Genomic DNA, 21,817 nt, shown 5'->3' with positions numbered 1-21,817 from the left:
TGGACATGCTGTATAAATCCTGCATTTAGCTATCCATGTGATAAGCATCGGTGGCTGATCATTTCGTGTTAAGGGATTTTGACCCTTGTGATATAATACGTATGGTAACTTGTATTTTCCCGTCATTCTTCACGGGTAGTCTTAATTTTAAGATCAACGAATGTCACGCAATTTATTTCTCTCATTACCCAGCGTCGTCTCCGACAGGTTCCCCGTTGAAATCTCGAACTGTCTGACGGTTTTCATGGTTATCCCCAGTCCCTTCAGGCAGCGTACCTTTCCTACCATATCCCTTCCAATTCATTATTTAAAAATCGTCCTATTATCTGTTGATGACGTCGTTAAATAAGTCATCAATGAATAATTAAATATGAGATGAGATTTAAGTTTCTTACGGTAACGAGTATGAAGGTTGCTGTCTCCTGGAATATTGCACTATGAAGTCTGGTGTATATTGAATCATTCATCCATTACTTTGATGTTGGATGCAGTAAGTTCCTCTGAAACGTCGGTGGGTATCCACCTGACTACATCCCAGAATACTGCCATCTTAAAAAAACACATTTCTTTTGTGAAAGTTACTGGTGGTTCTAAAACCTTACCGTTTAAATTCAGAATAAATAAATTAATTAAATATATAATATATGGCATTTAATAAATATGTCAGTGCCGTATGATGGCGTTTTTTTACGAAATTCGCTGCACATTACACATTTATATTAATAACTGAATTCACTATAGAAAGAAATATATATAAACAGAGGTTAAATACTAAAGCAATGTCGCGCTTTGTGTCGTCATTTGTCTGTTTGGATCTGAATCTTTGGACAGCCACGCACGGCCAGACGAGACATGTATCGGATGCTGTTTTATTTCTAGGAAGTCTAATTGGGTTTCCCTGCCATGCTCTCAGACGGCTGGCTGACGTCGGTACATACCACGTCAGTAGAAGTGATCACTATCGTTAATTTATGTTTTTTTTTCCTATTATTCAGCTGAAATTATGATTGCGGTACTCGTTTGGAAGTTACTGGGGAAAACTACGCGTTTGACTGTTCCCCGGGGATGAGAAACTGTGTTTTACCCACATAATCTGTTGTTTTTTGGGGGGGGTTTCGTATGATTCTCAGAAATCGGCAGCCATTGTTTCCGTAAACAGCGTTAACCAAGCTGATGTTTGTAACGGTGAAGTGTAGTGTTTTCTTTTCGGTGCGACCTGAATTCTTAAATATTATTTGCACAAGTTTCTGACTTCAGAGGGTCGCTGTGATTTTATTATGTTTATTTCTTGTGTCCGGTTAATTGATTTGGAGAAAGGAAATAAATAAATAAATAAATACGCGGTATTTGTGTCAAATCAAAACGGTTTGTTAACCTCCCGTGATATTTCAGTGATTATCATTCTGCTAAATGTTCATTTGTCAGAACGTGCTTAGAATTTCCTCCATTTGTGTTAGATAAGATCTTAATCTAAAAGGCGAAACATTTGAAAGACGAAACGAAATATTTACGACTTGGTACCAGCGTAGCATTCAGCTGTTTCTTGAAATGTCCCAGTTAAACAGGATGCATCTAGGCGGCCGTGACAATGTCGACTTAGCAGGCTGGAACTTGGGGGGTAAAACGGACCAAACCTGTAACCAACAATGGATGCAGACATACAGAACCGTTTTAATTATTACAGTGCTGCCACACTAGTTATAAATTAATTACGTCTTTCTTAGAAAGTGGAACAATATAATGAGAAGGGAATTTCGCGTAATTCTGTTAACAATGGGATCATTACAGTAATTTTAACATGAGAAAGTACGTTCAGGGCTGTTTGTATCATAGAATAGGTCCACATAGTTCCTGCAAATTTTCTTTCTGTATTATTGTGTATGATTTCTGTATTTCAGAGTATGTGCACTAGGTTCATTGTGGTTTCTCATGGATAAACATAAAGGACATTTCTCTTAAAGAACGTGGAAACCGCGGTGTGATTTATGTTGGCATTATTTAGTGTTGTTCTGTTTCCACTAACTGATACATCGGCCGATTTCGTTCAACTTCGTGCAATGGACTCACACCAGGTACTATTGTTGAACACTAAAGAGACTTTTTACGCGTATTCTTAATAATCTGACAGATTTTGATTAAACTTGAGATGTTATATACGGTTCTTTCATTATACGAGTGTTATGTCCCAGCATTTGAAAACTTATATCGTGTTATTCGCGGAAACAGCCCCTGTTTATGACGAGAATCACACGAAATCCATTAATACGCAAATGCAGAGTTATTTGTGGTGCATTGGGCTTTAAAGGCTCGATAAATTTGTCCGAATTTCGTTAGTAGATTCAGAATGTTCTTTCGGGACAGGTTTGCAGTATCAAGGTCAGTAGTACTGATGAGCAAGTGGATTCAGATTGAAACCAAGCTGACTGTGTCAATGGAGCAGGTCTGAGTACTCCTCTCTGCTCTGCTGCTAATTGAATAACTCCACTGAGCGGCCCTCCTTGAGAAGCTGATAGTGCCGCAGGTAGTCAAGAAATTTCCCTCTTTCACGGAACCTGAAGGTTTATTGCCCCCACCCCACCCTACCCCAAGTAGACCCTGTCGCCTGCCATATAAATCCAATCCACAACTCACACCAGTCCCATTATATATATTTTTTAATATTATCCTGTTATTATTTTATCCACTTTGGCTTTCTGTGTGGTGATCTTCTGGTGTCTGGCGCCGTGTGGGCTGATTCTGCCTTGAAGATGGAGACAGTACGCTTCTGCGAAACGTCGGCTGACATCTACGATCAGTCTACACGATCCCAGAATTCGAAATAACTTTATCGTCATAATCGTTACCGCCCTGAAAATTTTCAAATCTTTCCTTTTGGATTTTACTCGTTTCTGTGTAAACATTTAAAAAAAAATTATCCAGCTCTCGGTTCTAAGCGAATTCTGGAACGGAAAAAATAACCAACACCATTTTTTCTCCATTTTGTCGGTCGTTCATAAACATCCCTTCATTTCCGTCTTTTCAGAGTACGTTATTCTTAGATTAATGAAACAAATATCGAAGTTTTTACTCATTCGTCTTTAAAATCGGTCTAGAAACAAGACACGTGACTTCTGGGAGTACCAATAACGCTGTACTCTGTCTATTCTATATTGGGACCAGTAGCACGACTTAACGTAGGCCCAGACGGAGTCCCCCTTCTCAGAATGGACGGAGTTTTTAATGAGGTTAGGATATATTCCGACCAAACATAATAAGATAAATGTTTGCTTAACAATTTAAGTTTTCCGGCGATGTAAGTAGCACTTGTCGTTCGTTGTCCTCGTTGAAGATCGTTCAGCATCCACAAAACCAACAGAAGCCGCGTGTATGTTTGTCTGGAGCAAGAACCAGCAACTCATCTTCTGGTATTATTATATATATTATTTAGTGTTCTGTCTGACGACAGGTCCATATGAACAGGATCCTTCCATCCTTTTCTCGGACTGGGACCTGTTCATATACGTTCTTGGCAGATGATCCAGAAGTGGTTTGCCATTGCCTTCTTCTGTGTGTGAATGGAGTAATTGTTGGGATGCCACGGAGGAAAACTCCGTGTTGCCTAGACCACGGCCTTGCCCAACACAAGTTATAAATTCGGGCACCGCCGGGAATCGAACCTGAGACCTCCAGGATTACAAGGCCAGCGTTCTAACCGCTAGACCGCCGTGGATCTTCTGGTATCCTCTATTAAAGCAGATTCTCGGATAAATAAAAAGGTTACGTCTTCGTAACATGAAAAACGCCTTGTGACAGATCATATTTTTCATGTTACTCACAAACGTATAAAATTTTGTATTATCTTGTTACTTCTTTCCTTGTGTTCCCTTCGTATTTAGGTTTGAATCTGTTATCTTGGTAAGGATAGACGCCAGTGGCGGGATTTTGTGAGCACGGTAATGAGCCATTCATGGCGGGAAATTTCTTGAGCTGAAAGTAGTCGTACCATCAGCTTCTCGACAAAGGATTTTGCCCAACCTTTAGGATATTTTCTCACAACTGTTGTTTATCCATGTGACAATTCTGTGGAGTTGCACCAGAAAAAGTAGGTCGCGCGTTGCGTAACACAGAACTGTGTGCAAACGTTTCCTTGTCAGAAGATTATTCAGGTGAGGAGCGTTCATTTTAACCGTGTTACCCCTGCTAAAACTTTGAAACACGAAAAATATTTTTATTTTTTTAAATTTCATTGTTCATAAGATAGTGTAATTGCGTCATATTGTGAATATTATATCAATTATTTATTTTTAATCCGTCTGATCACAATATAATTTTTATTTAAAATTTCTTATAATTAAGATAATAAAATATCATTCATGTTCCATATCGATTGATCGATTTACATTTCGGAACATTTACACAACATGTTTCGGTTTTTTATAAAACCATCATCAGGTGTAAAATATATCTAAGAACTTAAAACTCAATTATGATTTCTGTAGTTTTTTTGGTGATGTTGTAAATCGATCAATCGATATGGAACATGAATGATATTTTATTATCTTAATTATAAGAAATTTTAAATAAAAATTATATTGTGATCAGACGAATTAAAATAAATAATTGATATTTCATTGTTCGTTGTCGTTAACACAGCATAACTGATCAAATAAAATGCATCGTTAGTCAGGTCCAGTCAGCCAGAGTTTGTTAGCGTTAACTAGCTGCCTGTTATTTTTTTTTTGACGTAAATACGTCTATATTTTAGGGTCAGTGTCATTCGGCAAAAATATAACGAAAAAGTGTAACTTCATTGTTATGTTACCTTGGAAACGTCATGTGTTTATCAACAAATAAACAACAATGGTTACCTACATAGTTAACTTACATTACCTTACATTACATTACATTACTTTACATTACATTCATCTATCACAGACCCATCTGAAGCCTTACTAATTGAAGTTAAATAAGCAATGTCTTAATCAAACTTTACTCAATTGTAAAGCAGGTATAAAGGAAATATTTAGAATAAAGCCAATATATAAACTTTCTTTCTGTATAGACGTATTTACGTCAAATTCTCCGGAACCGTGGTTCCACTGACAACTTTTTGTAATAATTCCTAACCGTGGCACCCCTAGTGAAAGTGCATCAGAAATTGTCGTAGACTGACATAATGATACGTCGATACTCACATGTTCGCTAGGACTAATGATGCGGGTTGTCGGACTGATATAGAGGTCCTCTTAAGCGAACTTTCTAATGTAACAGGAGTCTCTGGTTGTTCTCTGCGTTTATCACTAGGCAACGCACGTTTAAATAACGGATGTAACCTAGCAACTGTTAACGTAAGACAGGCAATTTGCCCCAGATAGTAACAGGTGGTTATCTGCTGGTTTAACCAGTAGGAATTGACTCGTGATCCATCAGAAACATTAATTTCCGCGAACATAATTTTGTAATGTTATATAAGAATCATGTCAGGTGTCTGAAAGAATCGATGAATTGGTTGGACAAAGGGGGGTTCGATTCTCGATATGGGCAGAATGTATCAGGACTGACGCTTCGGACCCCACAGCCTCGTATACAGATTTTTTTTTTTACGATAGGAAAGGATACGTAGCTTTATAACCACTTTGCAGGTAAAGAAAGGCCTGGTTTACAGCTATGTAGGTACAGTTTCTTTGGGTGAGAAACACAGGTATATCTCTGGGTTTGAATTAATCGCTGTCAGCTTTCATCGAACTTCGCTGTATTTCGGGTTTATTCGGGTGAACAACGCACCGTGATACCTGATCTCGTACCTTCGGCAATATTTCGCAAGGTCGTGAGCTGTTCCCGGTTTCAATTTGTCCTCAAGGAAGGTTGTACGTCCGCCACTTTGTGTTACCCAACCAAGGCGAAATGTTACCTGACGAAATTACAGAGTACCTTTTTCTACATTCGAACGCTGCCATGCGTCTGGTATCCGGTGTGGAAATTAGAAAGAAAGGAAAAAAAAAAGAATGTTGGGGGGGGGACCGGAATTCATAATGGTATCCCATAACAGAGGGAGACTCTCGGGTAACGGGACTTTGTTACGTCACTAAGTGTGAAGGCGGACTCATGGTGGAGGGGAAAAGTCGGTCAGCCCTCGGGCTCAGACGTTTAGTAGGTCAGCGATGTTCCCCTTTTGAAATCGGTTTCGCCTTTGGATTAGGTACCATTTCTATGTAATACGTATGGCGTTATCGGAGTGGAATAAGGTTCAAAATTGCGTGCTTCACGTCTGTGGAATATGTTTTGTGAATAAATCGCTTATAACTTTGCAGATGTGTGTTCGCTTTGTTTCTGATCATGTTCTGTAAGAATATTAAGTAATTTTGACAGGTATGAGAGAAAGGATGTCGTTTACTGTAGCCCTTCCAGTGATCTGTCTTTAGTACCCAACGTTTTGATATCTTAAGAATTAAATTAAACAGAACAAAAGTGTAATATGTCGGCAAGCGTGCGTTCAAGAGTTATATACAAATAATTTCCATATGTGACTCGCGATTACTCGATCTAATTTTGTTTAATTACGTGTTTAAACTGAATTTATTATTATCGAAGATTGCTGTCTTCCGGGTTTTAGCTCCGTGTAGTCTGGTAGAAGTTTACCTACGTTTCGGAGGTCCTTGCTGCCTCCATCATCAGGGCGATGAGTCTCATAACTACAACCCAGAAGACAGACAGGGTTAAGACTTTAGACTTTTGTTGAGATTTTAGATTTTTACGGTAGTGAAAATGTGGAACATGGTATTTTGGGTTGTTGGTTCGCTGATATTTTCATGTTCGTTCACAAGCTGGAAGACTGCATTCCACCAGAGCGGGGAAAACTATTTTAAGAAATACGAATATGTCCTGGAGGGAGTCAGTTTACGTATGTGTATCAGACGATGAGGGCTGTGTTCCTAGCTGTCATGCTCAACTTCCTGAAGACATCTGTTCACGAATCATCGATTCAAATGAGAAAGAAACATTACGACCCAGTGGGTCATAAGGCAAAGTGTTGCAATGGTTCTGACGCACACCAATTCCGACACAGTGATACGGTGACACACAATTCTGAAACTTTCATATAGAGGGCTTCACTTTTTAGACTGGTTGACTCTGGCGGGGTCCTGGGGGGGGGGGGGGGGGTAGGTGGGGGAAGACGCTATTACCTTTCTGGGTCGGCATAAAAATGTTTCGACGAGACAGGAATTTCGTTGTTAGTAGTTCATCAGGTTCCGTGGTGCAAAGATCTATAGATCGATAAGATACGATATTCAAACAATCGAGTAGCGAAGTCCGTATGTTTTTATAGCCGGGTGTTCCGGACTTTTTTTTACAACCGGAGTGTACGGAAGGCGATAAACCTAACAAATGTGTTTTCAATTTGTATTGCAGGTAAGTATACTGTTCACTGTGGAGAGACCTAGTGTTGGATGGGAGGATAATATTAAAATTAATCTTGGATTGGGGGTTGGTGGACTAGAATCAGTAGGCGCGGGATATTTTGAAACGGCAGTGGACCTTTGGGTTCCATAGAGCAGTGGTATTCGACTTTTTGTGTTCGCGTACCCTCAGATATAATTTCTCTTCAACTTTGTACCCCCAAAGTTGTTGGTGTATAATTCAAGTTATACATAGTATATAATCTACATCTAAAATAAATTAAACAAATTACATTACTGATTATTCAGTGTTTATCATAAAATAATTTTTTTTAAAATTTCACGTACCCCCTAAGATGTCTTCGCGTTACCCCCGGGGGTACGCGTACCCCAGGTTGAATACCACTGCCATAGAGGACCAGGATACTCTAAACAATGGTTAGTAGTCTTACCATTATGGAGAGTGAGTACATTTGCATTTCGCGGCAAACAACAGATGTTGATCTAGGTTGTGACGCCATGTTGGTACATACCAGAGTTTCGGAGGAATATATTACTTCCATCTTCACTAGTTATTTTCTGTCAGGATTGTCGTTTATGATAAATAAAACTACCTTAAAACGTGAAAACAATCGACGCTTTAAGCACAAAGCTTATCTATTCTGTTCTACCTCAAAGATGGTTAATACTTTGTGGGACGTTAATCACCGTTTATTCTAAGTATTATATAAAAAAACATAAGTATATTTTGTGGTTAGAATGTATAATTTTATGGCAAAGCACGTGATACATTTAATCATTTGCATTGAGAGGTTAAAATACAAAATTTTACTGGATCAAAACCGTCTCCTTCAACTGTTACCAATTCTGCTTTCAGGACTGACGTACGAGACATCTTCAGGCGATATGAAGAGGATGAAACACTACATTACAATATGTCTTCTCGGATTATTGCTACTTGAAGTGAGTTAAAAAGAACTGGATTTAAGTTTATATCTGTATTTCCATAATTCGTTTTAAGTGTGATTTAATTCATGCCTTGAGCATTATATCTGTTATAGATAAGTTTCATTTTACATTTAATAAAATTTCGACTTCAGATCCCGAGCCCCAAATTTCAAATAAAGGCTGTTTTCCATTTGTATTCGGTTTTCGCCATCAGCGATGCATCCGCGACTCTCACACTGAAGTATGCAGTTAGCTTTCGCGCCAAGAAATCTACATTTTATGAGGTCGGCTTGTAATGGCATTTGAAACCAGTTTTTCCTTTCTTAGCATTTAGATTGACATTCCTATTCGACTTTTAAAACAGTTTTAATGTTATTATTTTATGACTTAAGGCTTTTTGGGGCGTCAACAACTGTAAGCGGTTCCCCTAATCTCTGATTTCCCATAATGCCTTGGATTTGCTAATATCTGTGTTGTTTAGTAACGTAATTATTTCTCCGGTTGATCGTTGGAAAGCTGCTTATTTGTTATTGTTAAATTAATTAACTAAATATGTAAGCAGTCAAAACGTAGATGAATTAACAAATAAATAGATCTTTTCTACTATAAAAATTTCTGATTCACCGTTGTCGTCAACCAATTTGTAGCCAAACAAACAATGTTACGTTATATTTGTTTACTCGGCATTGTTGTACCAACACAACAATGCCGAGTAAACAAATGGCTTGACAAATGACTTCGAGGGGGTTAGATTAGTTTCTTACTCAAGATTTTAAAACGCAACACCCCCCCCCCCCCGAGGAGCTATGAATCATTATTATATTAGCCTAATAAGAGGATATCCGTTTTGTATACATTGTTATAGCCGTTGCCATAGTAACGCTGTTGACGGAGTTTTTGTCCTAATGGAAGAATGTTGTGTGTCTGTACATGTATCTTATGCTTAAGTTATTATTATCGTTGTAACGGTAAAGCTTTTAACGTATGTCTTGCTTGAGTTTGCTGACGTAAAATTATTACCTGCTACGTTTGGTGTTTGATTTTGATTTAACAAGTTGGTAGCACTTGTTGATTTTTTGGTGTCAAGTGAACGTTTATTCTTTTGTTTTTATATAAGTAAAAATGGAGATTCACAGACGTTGGACCTGTTCCGTGTTTAATTTTTAATAATGGGACAGTTGGCCACTAACAATGGAACACTTATCTGTGTAATATTAAGTTCACAATAAGGACTGAGTTGGATGCAGTCTGACAGGAATTAGAAAGCGTCTGTTAAATGTAGTTTATTTCATTGTGAAACGCGCTTTCAAATGCATTTTGAAGATCGTTCATGTGATGGAAGTAGACTTATGACGAAGAACAGACACGGAATGGTAATGGATTGTTAACAAGAAACACAACTCATGCCTCGGAGAACAAGTTGTACGCCATTGTTACACATGTATCAATGCGCGCCTGGCTATTGGAGCTTTCTCTCTTTCTCACCTTACACTTGTACGAGAGAAATGGAACACGTCCATTCTCCATTTGTAACAATAGGACAGTCTGCAGCGTTTCGTGACAAACGGACATGCACTCATTGAGGTTAGAATTCCGTTGAGAATGTTCGTAAGAGCGAGGAAGTTAACAGGGGAACAATTAACTTTAATAATTTGCGTTGTTACTAAAAACTGTGATTAGGCTAAGGATGGTGGGTATCGGTGGGATATGTCGTAAGACCTCGAAGGAATATTTGAGACGTAGATAAATTGTCTTGGTAGATGGAAACGATATATTTCTCCGAAACACTGGGTCTGTACAGGACGTCATAACACAGTAGGACACGGACAGAATACTTTGACGAATCTGATGTTCGCCGAAGGACCATGTTTCTTCACGTTAACATTCCGGAAGTTGAAATCGCGAGTGAAATGAGATGAGTCGATTGACCTAAATAATGTAACATCGCAGTTTCAGTTATGACATGCGGGCACCCCCATATCGCCGTCCACTGTTTTAATATTAATTTTTCAGGGAGCGTCTGATAGTTGATTTATTTCGGACGTTTCGTCGTGGCTGTTGAAAGACCATCTCGGAATAAATATTTTAACAGTAATTAATATAAGCCTAAATTTTTATACAAATTCTTGCTGGCCCCTATAATGTCGAATGAACCTTCTGCTGACAGATTATTGACTATATTAGCGACTGTCAGCTTCTCAAAAAGTAACTTGTTTCATTCATTATGTTGAAATAACCCCTAATTTTGGTCTTTAAGTGTGTAGTATTTGATGTATTGTCGTTAAATAACCTTTGTGATATTTATCGATCTACGTAAGATAACCGTGATATTTGGTTCGTCGTAGTTATATAACCTATTTATTTTAAAATTATTATTTAATTCCACATAATCACAGTATCTGTTCCATTGACCTTAAATAACTCATCAGAGTCAGAAAATTTCGTGGTAGTGGTAATATTTACGCGGGGTCAGTGAACCAAGGACCACCCCTTGTTCCTGGTCATATGGGTTCCCGCATTTTAAGAGTAGGAAGTGTGAAATACGCAAGTTGGTATTGCATCATGAAAAGAAATGACTTTATAATTATGTGCACTCGTTCATGTTAATCGCTTGAAATTAATCATCTTATTTAAGACACGCTAATCCATGGTCTGTACGTTCTCCCCCATTTTTAAGTTGGTGTTTATGAGGGTCTTTGAAACTTACGTCTTTTCGAGCTATGATCTTTGAATAGTTTCGAAAAATGGTAGCGTTTGTAATTTCAACAATTACTTCATTGTTATGGTTCTTACGTATCCTAAAACACTTTGATGCCCTATTTTGAAGAAAAACGCAGATCGAGGGTGTTTTAAAACTAAGTACCGAGGACAATTATGGACCAAAGATAACAGGAACATAAAATAACCTATCGACTTACACAGTACTTAAATTAATACGAGGTGCGATCGCAGATGGTGCTTGACAGGCTGACAAAGAAAGATTTCCAGGGATGCTTCCAGTCTTGGCAGCGGCGCTGGGATCGTTGTGTTCACTCCCAGGGGAACTACTTCGAGGGTGATGGATGAATTTAATACCTGAGATAAGTGTACGGGTTTTTATACGCGCAGTCTTGAAACTTTCTGATCGCACCTCGTATAATGTCGTCACAGCGAAATCAATAAATAAAATTATTAATAATAACTAGCTGGTCATTGCTCTGATGATGGAGACGGTAAACACCTCTAAAATGTTCGTAAACTGCTTACAGACAGCATGGTGTTACAACCCAGAAAACAGCCTTCTTCAGTCTCAAATTTTCTCTCCTTTGCAACTAAACTTGTTACTTACGTGTTAAATATTTTATAAATTGAAAAATGTCGAGATCTAAAAACACTTGTAACAATCCGGTATGCATTAAATCGTACACTATTCTTTAACATTCTGATGTAGCCAATTGTTATAATAATCTTTGTCGAGTCTTTTAAACTTCTTGAGGCATTGAGGTTATGGAAAGGTACTTACGTGTGATTGTTGTGACCGTGCTGCAAATGTGTGTGATATTAGAGAACAAAAACATAACGCGAGGCACTAAACAAAAGCCAAAACCGGAAGTTGTAACGTAAGGAAGATCACAGCTAGTAATAAATGTAGGTTAGGAGGTGAGTTACTTTGGGGCAGTTGTAAACACAACATAAGGCGCTCCGAAAACACGGTCTTTATTACAGTAGGGACAACAATGCCTGTCGTTAAATGATTGTCGACTAAAATTTACATTTGTGGTACATGAATACTGAAAACCACGTCAGTTAATAGAAGCTGAGATCGTAAACTTAAAATGCGTGTTTTAATTACCGTATTTGTCAGCCATTTTTCATCCAATAATGATCTGCGTTACCATCAAACATTTTTATCACCATCAAATCATCAAAAAATACAAATGTTGATTATGTCTGAAGCCTTAACTGTGACCCAGTATGGGATAATTATATCTAGTGCAAAACTTTTCTTGAATTTTATTTTATATTCACATGTCTCTTTTTTAACACACTTTAAATTAATGTAAAAGTGTCTGTCTTTGGTGTTAGACTACATGTTTCGACTAATATTTAGCCATCATCAGGTCTATAGCTTAGTAGAAATGTGATATGACTGGAAAATGTAAGGATGGTGAAACGTTTCCGAAACTTGCGATAATTACGTACAGTCTGTAATGTGGGTAACATTTGTGTGTTGCGATATTTGTGAAACAGAACTTTCTACTTCTGTAATGGTTTAAATTACGAATTCCGATTGGAAATACAACACGAGAGAATCCTGTGTTTTGAAAGTTCACTGTCGTTTTAGGTAATGATATTCGTCGCATTAATCACAAATCGTAGTTAATGATAATGAAGTTAATTTAATATTTCATCGATGTTCATCTAGGTTGCAACACGGTGAGGAGGACTTGTGGGTAGATGGAGAAAGTATATTACTCTGAAACGTCGGTTGACGTTACTACTCGAAAGACCAACATCGATATTTTCAGTAAATTAAAATATTCTTGAATCAATAATAATGATTTTCATCTAAATTTTAAATTCCCACTTTCCCAATTTCATTACTATATCGGATTGTCCTCTTAACCTCCTACATTGTGGTTGACTACCTGTTATTCAATTATCCTGGTAAAAATTCACCGATGTTTCGGAGGTGTTTACTGCCTCCATCGTCAGGGCGTTGCACTGTGCAGTCTGGTAGAAATTTTCCGACGTTTCAGAGGTGTTTACATAATTTCCGTCGCCCAGATGATGGTTATGGTAGAAACGTCGGTAAACGGCGCAACGTTCGAGGAGATGGTCGATACTTGCGGTAAAGGAAGACGTCAAAGGGTGTCGTCGTTTGTTCGTAGGGCGCCCGGAGCGATGCGCCGCTGGTGGACTCAGCTTCGCTGCCCCTGGAGCACCGGGCGGTATACGGGCCCCCGAGCCATCTGCCCCCGCCACCAGCTTATGGCCCGCCCCACGGCGGGGGAATTGGGGGAGGAGACGAGTCGTGGCCCCTGGCGACCCCAGACATGCCACAGATCAAACATTTGCAGGTGCAGTGCGAGAAGACGAACATGAGGGTGAACATCGAGTTCGACAGACCGTTCTACGGCATGATCTTCTCCAAAGGTGGGGCCTCGCTGTCGCCAGACCAAAATGCCCTCTCTCAAAAAGTTATTGCGTATATTTCGTACGTAAACAAAATTAGCAGTACATTTGTCGAAAGAAAATAATCGAAATGTAGGGTAAATTATTTTGTAATTTTGGTACCAAACTTTTTTTTTTAACGTGCCCGATAGAACTTTATAATTCTTCCTTGGGCAATCAACCGCATCAGTTTGGAGCAGTTGTTCAACATTTCGGAGACATTCCGTGATTCCATCATCAGGGAACGTTGGACTTCTGCTACAAATTGACTCGGCTGTTCCCCCAAGATTTTATAACTCTTAGTCACCAAAATACTTTCTCGTCATGTATTTCTCAGTCACATTCTATCTCGTTTCTTCTGTACCATTCGCTGCTACTGTCGATCGCTGTAATACCGCAGGATCGATCATAAATCAATGAAAAAATGTACTAACCGATAAATGAATCATTCGTCTATTTATGATCATGAATATTAACGTTACACCTAACATAAATACCAATCATTTCGTATTGACTGTAAAATTGTATTATCAGTCTAAAATCCTCGTTCATCCAATCTTTGCTTGCCGACTTACGTAAACTCCAGCTCAGGTTACTCAGTTATTCTCGTGGTTACTCACGCTAAAAAAATCACAAAATGTTATCCATCTTTCGTATCAGTCCCGAAGTCTTCGCCCCTCAATCGATGGCTTTGCTTTTGTGCTTCAGGGTTCTACAGCGACCCTCACTGCGTGCATCTTAAGCCAGGCACGGGACACCTCAGCGCCACCTTTGAGATCTACCTAAACAGCTGCGGGATGTCCTCCTCGGCGAATCATAACGCAGCAGGGGCATATGGGGCACCCACCCCTAGCGGCAGCTACGTCGAGAACACCATCATAATCCAATACGACCCGTACGTCCAGGAAGTCTGGGACCAAGCCAGGAAATTACGATGCACTTGGTGAGAAGCGATTTTAATGACCGTATTTTAGGATATTGCGCGGTGTAATCTGGTAGATACCACGTTTCAGAGGTCCTTACTGCTTCCATCATAAGCGCTGTCGCCTCTGAAACGTCGGTTAATATCTACCGGATTACACGGCTCAACATCGAAGAGCACAATTCGTATGTATATTATTATCTGTGTCTCCTCTGGTAGGTCTTTCTCACCGTGTTTCTTCATGCTGATAAAATTTCAAGGTCATTACCAATTTTCTCAATTTTTGGGAGGAATGGCGCTTATTTGCACAGACTGGATTGTGTTTTGTTCCGAGCCTGTCTTCAGGACTCGAACTAGTAGCCCTCAGACCACAATTTGACAGCCACTTCGTTAGGTTTTAACAGACTAACACGAAATGTTTGTTAGGTATGATTTCTACGAGAAGGCGGTGACATTTCGACCGTTCCAAGTGGACATGCTACACGCGGTCACTGCCAACTTCCTGGGCGACAACCTCCAGTGCTGGATGCAGATCCAGGTCGGGAAGGGACCGTGGGCTTCGGAAGTGTCGGGCATCGTGAAGATAGGACAGACCATGACGATGGTGCTGGCCATTAAGGACGACGAGAGCAAGTTCGACATGCTGGTGAGGAACTGCGTGGCGCACGACGGCAAGAGGGCCCCGATCCAACTGGTGGATCAGTACGGCTGCGTCGTGAGACCCAAGATAATGAGCAAGTTCCAGAAGATCAAGAACTTCGGTCCATCTGCTTCCGTTGTTTCATTTGCCTATTTCCAGGCGTTCAAGTTCCCGGACTCCATGAACGTGCATTTCCAGTGTGTGATTCAAGTGTGCAGGTACCACTGCCCTGAGCCGAAGTGTGGAGCTGTGGGTTTCGGGGGTGAATATGGACCTCCAGCCCTCGGTTTGGGTGGACTACACGGTGCTGGGCTGAGTGGGGAGTACGGAGCCCCTGCCTCGTCTCTCGATGGTGGCGGCACGCATTCTGATTACGGTGCTCCACCACCACCACCGCCACCACTGAATGAGTACGGTGCACCGGCTGCATTCCCTGACCCACGTCATCCCTCAGGTCCCACAGGAGCCTTCTCAGAACCCAAACCTGACGTTGTTCCTGCCCCACAAGCACAGCAGAGCTCATCCACCTCAAACCCTCCAAACCCATCGTCACCCGCTCCTCATCATTCCTCATCCGGTAGCACCAACGACATACATCTGCCACCGCCTCCGCTGCCAGGACACCAAAACTCTTACATCACAGTGAAGAGAAAGGGTGGTGTTGTGGATGAGATCGAGGGTAACCTGGCTACCCTGGGTGGGCGACCCCGCTCAGTGGAGGTGGAACTGCAAGGTGCCAGGAGACGCCGTAGCACCGGCACAATTGTGGTTACCCGCATCTACAAACGGGAAGCTCAAGAGATGACAGACGTCAACACGAGTCGCATAATTCAGGTGGTCGCGCCCGGAGACGTCAACTTCGCACTCAACGGCGCCTCCAGCAACGAGACCGTGGTGATCCAATCGACGAGTACGTCGGCACCTGACTCAGAGCACATCTGCATGTCTGTTCCCAGCTTCGTCGGTGGTCTGGTCATGCTGCTGCTGGTCCTCGTCATCGCATGTCTAGTCGCCGCGTTCTTGTTCGTCAGAGTGAGAGCTATCGACCGGAAGGGAGCCACCACAACATTTGTGCCACACGGATATGACAATGCAGAATTCGTCAAAGTTGCCAACTGAAATAAAAGACTCGTCGTGCACGACTCGAGAGAGCTTTCGATTAAACGGCTTGACGTAAACCGGGTTTGATTCTTGCTAATTTAGACACTTCGGTGAAGTCGAGAAATATCGTCGTCTCAAATTGTGCAAGGTTTTTACCCATCGTGCGAGTTCTCATCGGTTTAGCTGTATGTCGTTCTGTTATCGTAGTGGGTGACGTGCGGTCTGATCTGCAGGTTTTTCTGTGGTTAAACCAGCGATTTATAAAAAGTTCTTGAAACATCACTGTCGATAGCGACTAACCACTTTATATGTCTCTGATTCATTTAGTATACACTCACAGTACTCGTTAATCAGGAAAAAATCATGATCTACATCAACAAGATGGCCCTAAAATATCTGTTAATTCAATGGTACGAAGTGCTAATTGGCATTATGTCACTTAAATATCCAGGTGACCCATCACTTACCTCTTATTTTATGTGAGGACAACGACATACGGCCCAGTGATGAAACTTCGCTTACGTCAAGCCGTACTTTACGCCGGATCTGTTGATATCAGTTGCCAACAACAACAAAAATAACACGACCGTATAGTTTTGGATTCCTCACGCGATCCTGACGTTCTGTTCAAGTTACCAACTAAATAAAAGTTAGGTTAAACTTGATAATGGTAAGAGATTGTTTCATCGCCAGTATTTTTAAGTCAAAAAGTAGGTTTTTGTATAGTAATTGACCTAAAAACATCATTTTTTAATTATAATATAACATAAGTTATGTAAGATGCCTTAAGTGATGTTAAGGTACGAAGCCGTAGCCAGGCGTTTTAAACCATCGGGAAGAGTGGGTGCCGTTGGTAATGTATTACCTGGTTATCTGTGTGTGTTTACTGCATTCTGATCCAACGTCGGAACACCTCGTTTAAAACCAAAACTGATTTTCTGAAATTATCGTAAATTTAAATTGCTCGCGCGGTTGTAACAAGTAATTTATTACGGCATCTTGAGCGGACGGTTTGTCGAAACAAAGCACAGAGTAACGTGATATATGATTTTCGGTCTGTGGCCCATAATTTGTCACCGTTAATATAAAAATTATTGTCGCGAATGCACCTAAGCAGTGGAACTGATAATATTTAAATCTAAGCCCTCTTTATATGTCATTAATTATTTTTTTTATAGACAAGAATTTATTAAGGTGTTGCCTAACCACGGCCTTCTATGATTTTTTTACGAGAAGCAAACTTAGTTCTGTGAACTAATATTATAGAACTACGTAGCTTTAAGAATTTTAGTAATTGCAATATCCAGGAAGGCTGTGGCAATGCAAATAGAACGAAAGATAGTTATATTCTTATGGTAAATATATTTTTAAAATATACCTCAAATTCCAGCAAAAAAGTAGGCGTAGGTGGGAGGATAATATTAAGATGGACCTTAGGGAGATAGGAATCGATGGAGCGAACTGGATGCAACTTAGCTCGGGGTAGAGTCCGGTGGCAGGCTTTTGTGAGAATGGTGATGAATCTTCAGGTTCTATAAAGAAAGTGGGCTATTTTTTGACACGTCGAGTAGCAATCGACTTTTCAAAGAATATCGTGTGTCGTAGAGCGAGTGTGTGCCAGCAAAATGTAAACGTAGTAGTTTACAAGAATATTTATTTTTTATTTTTTTGAAAATTACATTTCACAAAATATTCACGCGACGTTATTATTAAAATTAGTGAGCACGCTCAATATAAAGTGTTAATGACTTGTGTTCCTAATGATTTTACACATATATATCTTAACTCGCGTGAATTTTGGATTACTCTGTAGGCGACATGTCGGAAGTTATTATCGTAGATCTTCGCGCTGCCGTAAGGACGTGGCGTGTCGCCCGGTTGTTGTTTTAATTTTGAAATTATGGACGTAAGCTGGAAGGAGAGAGAGGGGGAGGGGTGATAGTTGAATTTTTTTTTTTAATATATAGGGGGCTTTGATATACGTGAAACTTCATATCCATCACTGTTATACCATTTTAATTTATTAATTTATATATCACTCACAACTTAACATTTTCAGTGCTCATAGTACACTTCTACATTGCATTCAGAAGGAATAAGGGTTTGTCTAAATGTATTTATTGAACTGTCGAGGGGTGCGTTTCGTGAAGCCGACACTGCCGTCGCGGTATGGCGTTCGACTAAGCTGTCGGAATTTGAAAGTGAAAAAAATAATGGCTGAAAGAAGTAGTAGATTGTGTTTGTAGACTATAGGGTGTTGATAAGACATGTCCGCGTTCCTTCAGCGTACATAAAGCATCAAAATCGTTTTCCCTTAATTTATAAAACGTAGTATCTTAAGTTAATTTTTTTATATTTTATAGTAACTTAAGCTATTTTTACCATGCAACTCTTCACATATTTCTGTAAGACTGGTCTATATTTAAGAACCACCGTGTGCATTTTTTTTTTTAAGAACACTGGGAATATTGTATTATATTTTCTTTAAATCGGCCACATTTTTTTACACACATTCCAAATATATATAAGTCATTTTGTAATGCACATAATTTCTGTATCATGTAATAAAATATGTTTTCTGTTTTCAGAAGAATTTTGTTTGTACTCGTACGTTCATAGCAGAAAAGCAAAATAATTGCCGTCACCAAGGAATGTGATAAAATATTAAATATCTGTTCGTCATCAACTGGTTCCGTAATATTTTAACGATGATTACGATTATCGTGATTTATATTTAGAGCACGCGGCATTTGGAAAACTTTCTTGGGTATTTTAGAAGTTTGATAAGTCTGGCCAATTGTGTGTAAGAAATTTGAAAATAATTTGATATAAATGGTGTTTCATGAAGAAGATGTGGTAAGACTGATATCAAGTTGGCGGTGGTAACAACTGTGCGGTCGTATATAAGAATTTATTGAATTTTCATATGTACATGTTTTGTAAGTTCGAGAACCGTGAAATATGATTTAACGCGTGAATTTATTGTATTAATGAAATTTTCGAGAATATATCAACTTAATTTGGAACTTTTATAAAAATGTGCTCGAAGCGTTGTGAAGTGGAAATGTTAATGAATATTTCGAGTTCTCGGTTGTGCGCGGTTATTCTGGTAAAGTTGAATTACGCTTCGTAGAATTTATGAAAATTCATAGTTCAAACTTCGAATGTAATTTCTTCGCTGAACACATGTTTAAATCTATGTTATATTTACATCTGGTACCAAGCAGACTGACGTAACTGAAGAAATTGTCTTTTATTTTGATTGTTGTATGTAAAATTCTCTTTGGTTTTCTGTTTCTAGTTCTTACACAAAATTTTCTGGTGTTTCCAAGTCCCCGCCCTGCTTTTGAATTCGGGTTTCATTTGCAGTTTTGAACCAGGGATCTCCTGAATGTGAATCAGGAGTGCTAACCACTCAACTTGTGACATGTGGTGGATTTTCATATATTGTTTGTTTTCTCACTTGTCATCTAAAGACTTGGACGGAGGATTTTTTCATGGTGAGGAGCTTTTTTGCATTTTTGATGCATGAGAGAGATAAGAAATGCATACAGAATTTTAATCTGAAAACCTGATGATCAGACAACTTGGAGATGGGATGGGGGAATAATATTAAAATTGACTTAAAAATAATAACATGAGGACATGGATTGAATTTGTGCGGCCCAGAATAGGGGGCAGGTGGCGGACTGTTGGCTTCTTGATGATAATTCTCCTCGATGGAGTTTGTTATGTAGCGAACATGTTTCCTGTAACATATAAATAGTGACAAAGTATTTTCTGTGTTGTTTTATGGTAGAGTCGTAATGAAAATAGTATTGTTAGATATTTATTTCAATTTTGCAGTGCTTTCCAAACATTTAGATTTGTGGAAGAACGCTAGTGCATGGCAGGGGAAGATAATTCTTTGGAACTGATCTTCAGAATTTATAAAAATGTTCTGTGGTAACTTATTCATTCGGGGAGGAACGAACGCAACTTTCAGAGGTCAGTCGTGGCCACGTTTTCGTCAGAGTTTGAACTGTAAATCCTTACGCTGGTCTTTAACGTCGCTCCCGAAGAAAACTACAGTTCAGAATACACTTGTTTTTTTGTTTATATATACAATTCACCGAAGTTTTGGAGGTGACTGATGGAAAGTTTCTGCATTATTCAAAATATGCTACATTTTCCAACTCGGTACTCACAATTACCCACTTTAACTTCTTCCCACATGGGCATTAAGAGGTTGTGTGTTTGATTTCTTGCTGTGTACCAAAATTTTATTTCCCCGTAGCCAGTCCACGTTCAGTGAAACAGAAACGAGGTCATGGACCTAGAACAGGTTCAAGTCTTGGACAAGACGTGTAATGGTTATGCAAATAATGTTTCAATTAGGCTATAAAGACATAATTTATTCAGACAACGTTGTCCTAATTGTACAGGTGTAATCTTTAGAATGCTGAGCAATTCTTTTTCATTTCCCCCCCCGTTTTGATGCACAGTATCACAAGATGGCCGCAGTCATTTTGAACCAAAGGATTCTAGTCTACTGGGTTATGATGTGTGACCTTGTAGGATATTACCAGTTTATAGTCGTAGGATGGAAGCAGTATGTTCGTCAGAAATATTGGTAACCACCTATATTAATACATAACCTCATTTTCACAAAATCAAACATTTATAGCTATTCAGAAGTTTTTAATTAAATTTCATAACCTAACTTTTACTTATTTTGGAAAGCTGTGAATTTTAAAAGTGCTAGAATTAAGCACTGGTGAAATTTGCTGTCTTTCTGTATGTTGATAAACCTTGCCAGATTTATTACTGTATACATTAAAGGTAAGCTGATACGCTGTGTATACAGTTTCTAGTCACCATCTCCCCCTCCTGTAAAGTACCCAAATTTCTGATAAAATTAAACACTAAGTGCACTCACTGCTCAGACAGGCAGTATATATGGAAATACAGATGACTTAAGTAAATGCTCTTAGCATCGGGGACAACTTTGTCTCTCTATCAGCATGTGCAACATTCGTGAACTGTACGGAATAAAATGAAACTGAAGGTGTCCAATAATTAGTCGAAACGTGTTATTCGAACGTAACAATACAAGAGTGTTGTTGTGTAAAAATTAAGCTGTGTGAAAGCGTCGCTCATTAGCACTTGCCATCGAGCAAGTCTTTGTCGTTCATCGCCGTGATACTTACGACGAGTATATGAAAGTATCACGCTCTGTCTCCTCCTTCAGTGAACTGGACGGACGGCCAACTGATCCACATTCAGGACACTGCACCGTACTGCGGGCCAATTAACACACAATTCATCTCCCCCGACCTACAAAGACCATTTTCTGACCCCATATTCCTTATATTACTCGTAGAACAACAACGCATGTAGAGAAGTTCAAGGCCCAGGATATGAGACATGAAGAGTTTGGAAAGTGTACGGTGCCCATTCCAAAATTACGGTGAATATTTACCATTCACGAGTTAATACGTACGTTCTTACAGTCACCACAAGCTGGGTTACTTCCGACAAGATTGGGTTAACTTAGGTTATGTTAGGTTGTTTAGAGGGCGCATTGTCGTCGAGAAATTGATTCTGTTATTACATTTCGCTATCGAACATTGATCATTGAAAATCGATAGCAGGAATGAATCGATATGAAGCATCATTCGGCACGAAATGTCCGAC

The 21,817-nt window shown here is 39.4% G+C and overlaps 1 protein-coding gene and 1 long non-coding RNA gene across 3 annotated transcripts in view; one reads left to right on the top strand and one right to left on the bottom strand.

Annotated features, from left to right (window-relative positions):
• Nucleotides 1–20,973, top strand: part of dyl (transmembrane protein dusky-like) — a 29,576-nt gene extending 8,603 nt beyond the window's left edge. Inside the window, exons 1-5 of one of the 2 annotated variants that reach the window (XM_022060219.2) lie at nt 7,207–7,389; nt 8,254–8,339; nt 13,196–13,460; nt 14,187–14,421; nt 14,827–20,973. In XM_022060219.2, the coding sequence (XP_021915911.1) occupies nt 8,283–8,339; nt 13,196–13,460; nt 14,187–14,421; nt 14,827–16,159 (1,890 nt within the window). In that variant the 5' untranslated portion in view covers nt 7,207–7,389; nt 8,254–8,282 and the 3' untranslated portion in view covers nt 16,160–20,973. Of the gene's footprint in view, nt 1–7,206; nt 7,390–8,253; nt 8,340–13,195; nt 13,461–14,186; nt 14,422–14,826 lie in introns of those variants that run through there. The other variant, XM_022060218.2, reaches the window with a different exon arrangement.
• On the bottom strand, nt 1,097–5,260 carry LOC110827997 (uncharacterized). Its single transcript, XR_015534664.1, has 2 exons — nt 5,175–5,260; nt 1,097–1,634 (listed from the first exon to the last, which is right to left on the bottom strand). It is a non-coding gene; the product is annotated as an uncharacterized LOC110827997 (long non-coding RNA).
• Nucleotides 20,974–21,817: the final 844 nt, after the last annotated feature.

Source organism: Zootermopsis nevadensis, unplaced genomic scaffold, assembly GCF_977971745.1.
Source record: "Zootermopsis nevadensis isolate Lab colony 2312 unplaced genomic scaffold, Znev_1.0 Znev_ptg000011l, whole genome shotgun sequence".
NCBI lineage: Eukaryota > Metazoa > Arthropoda > Insecta > Blattodea > Termopsidae > Zootermopsis > Zootermopsis nevadensis.
The sequence above is the reverse complement of the archived record's forward strand: the minus strand, read 5'-3'. Positions and strand labels throughout refer to the sequence as shown.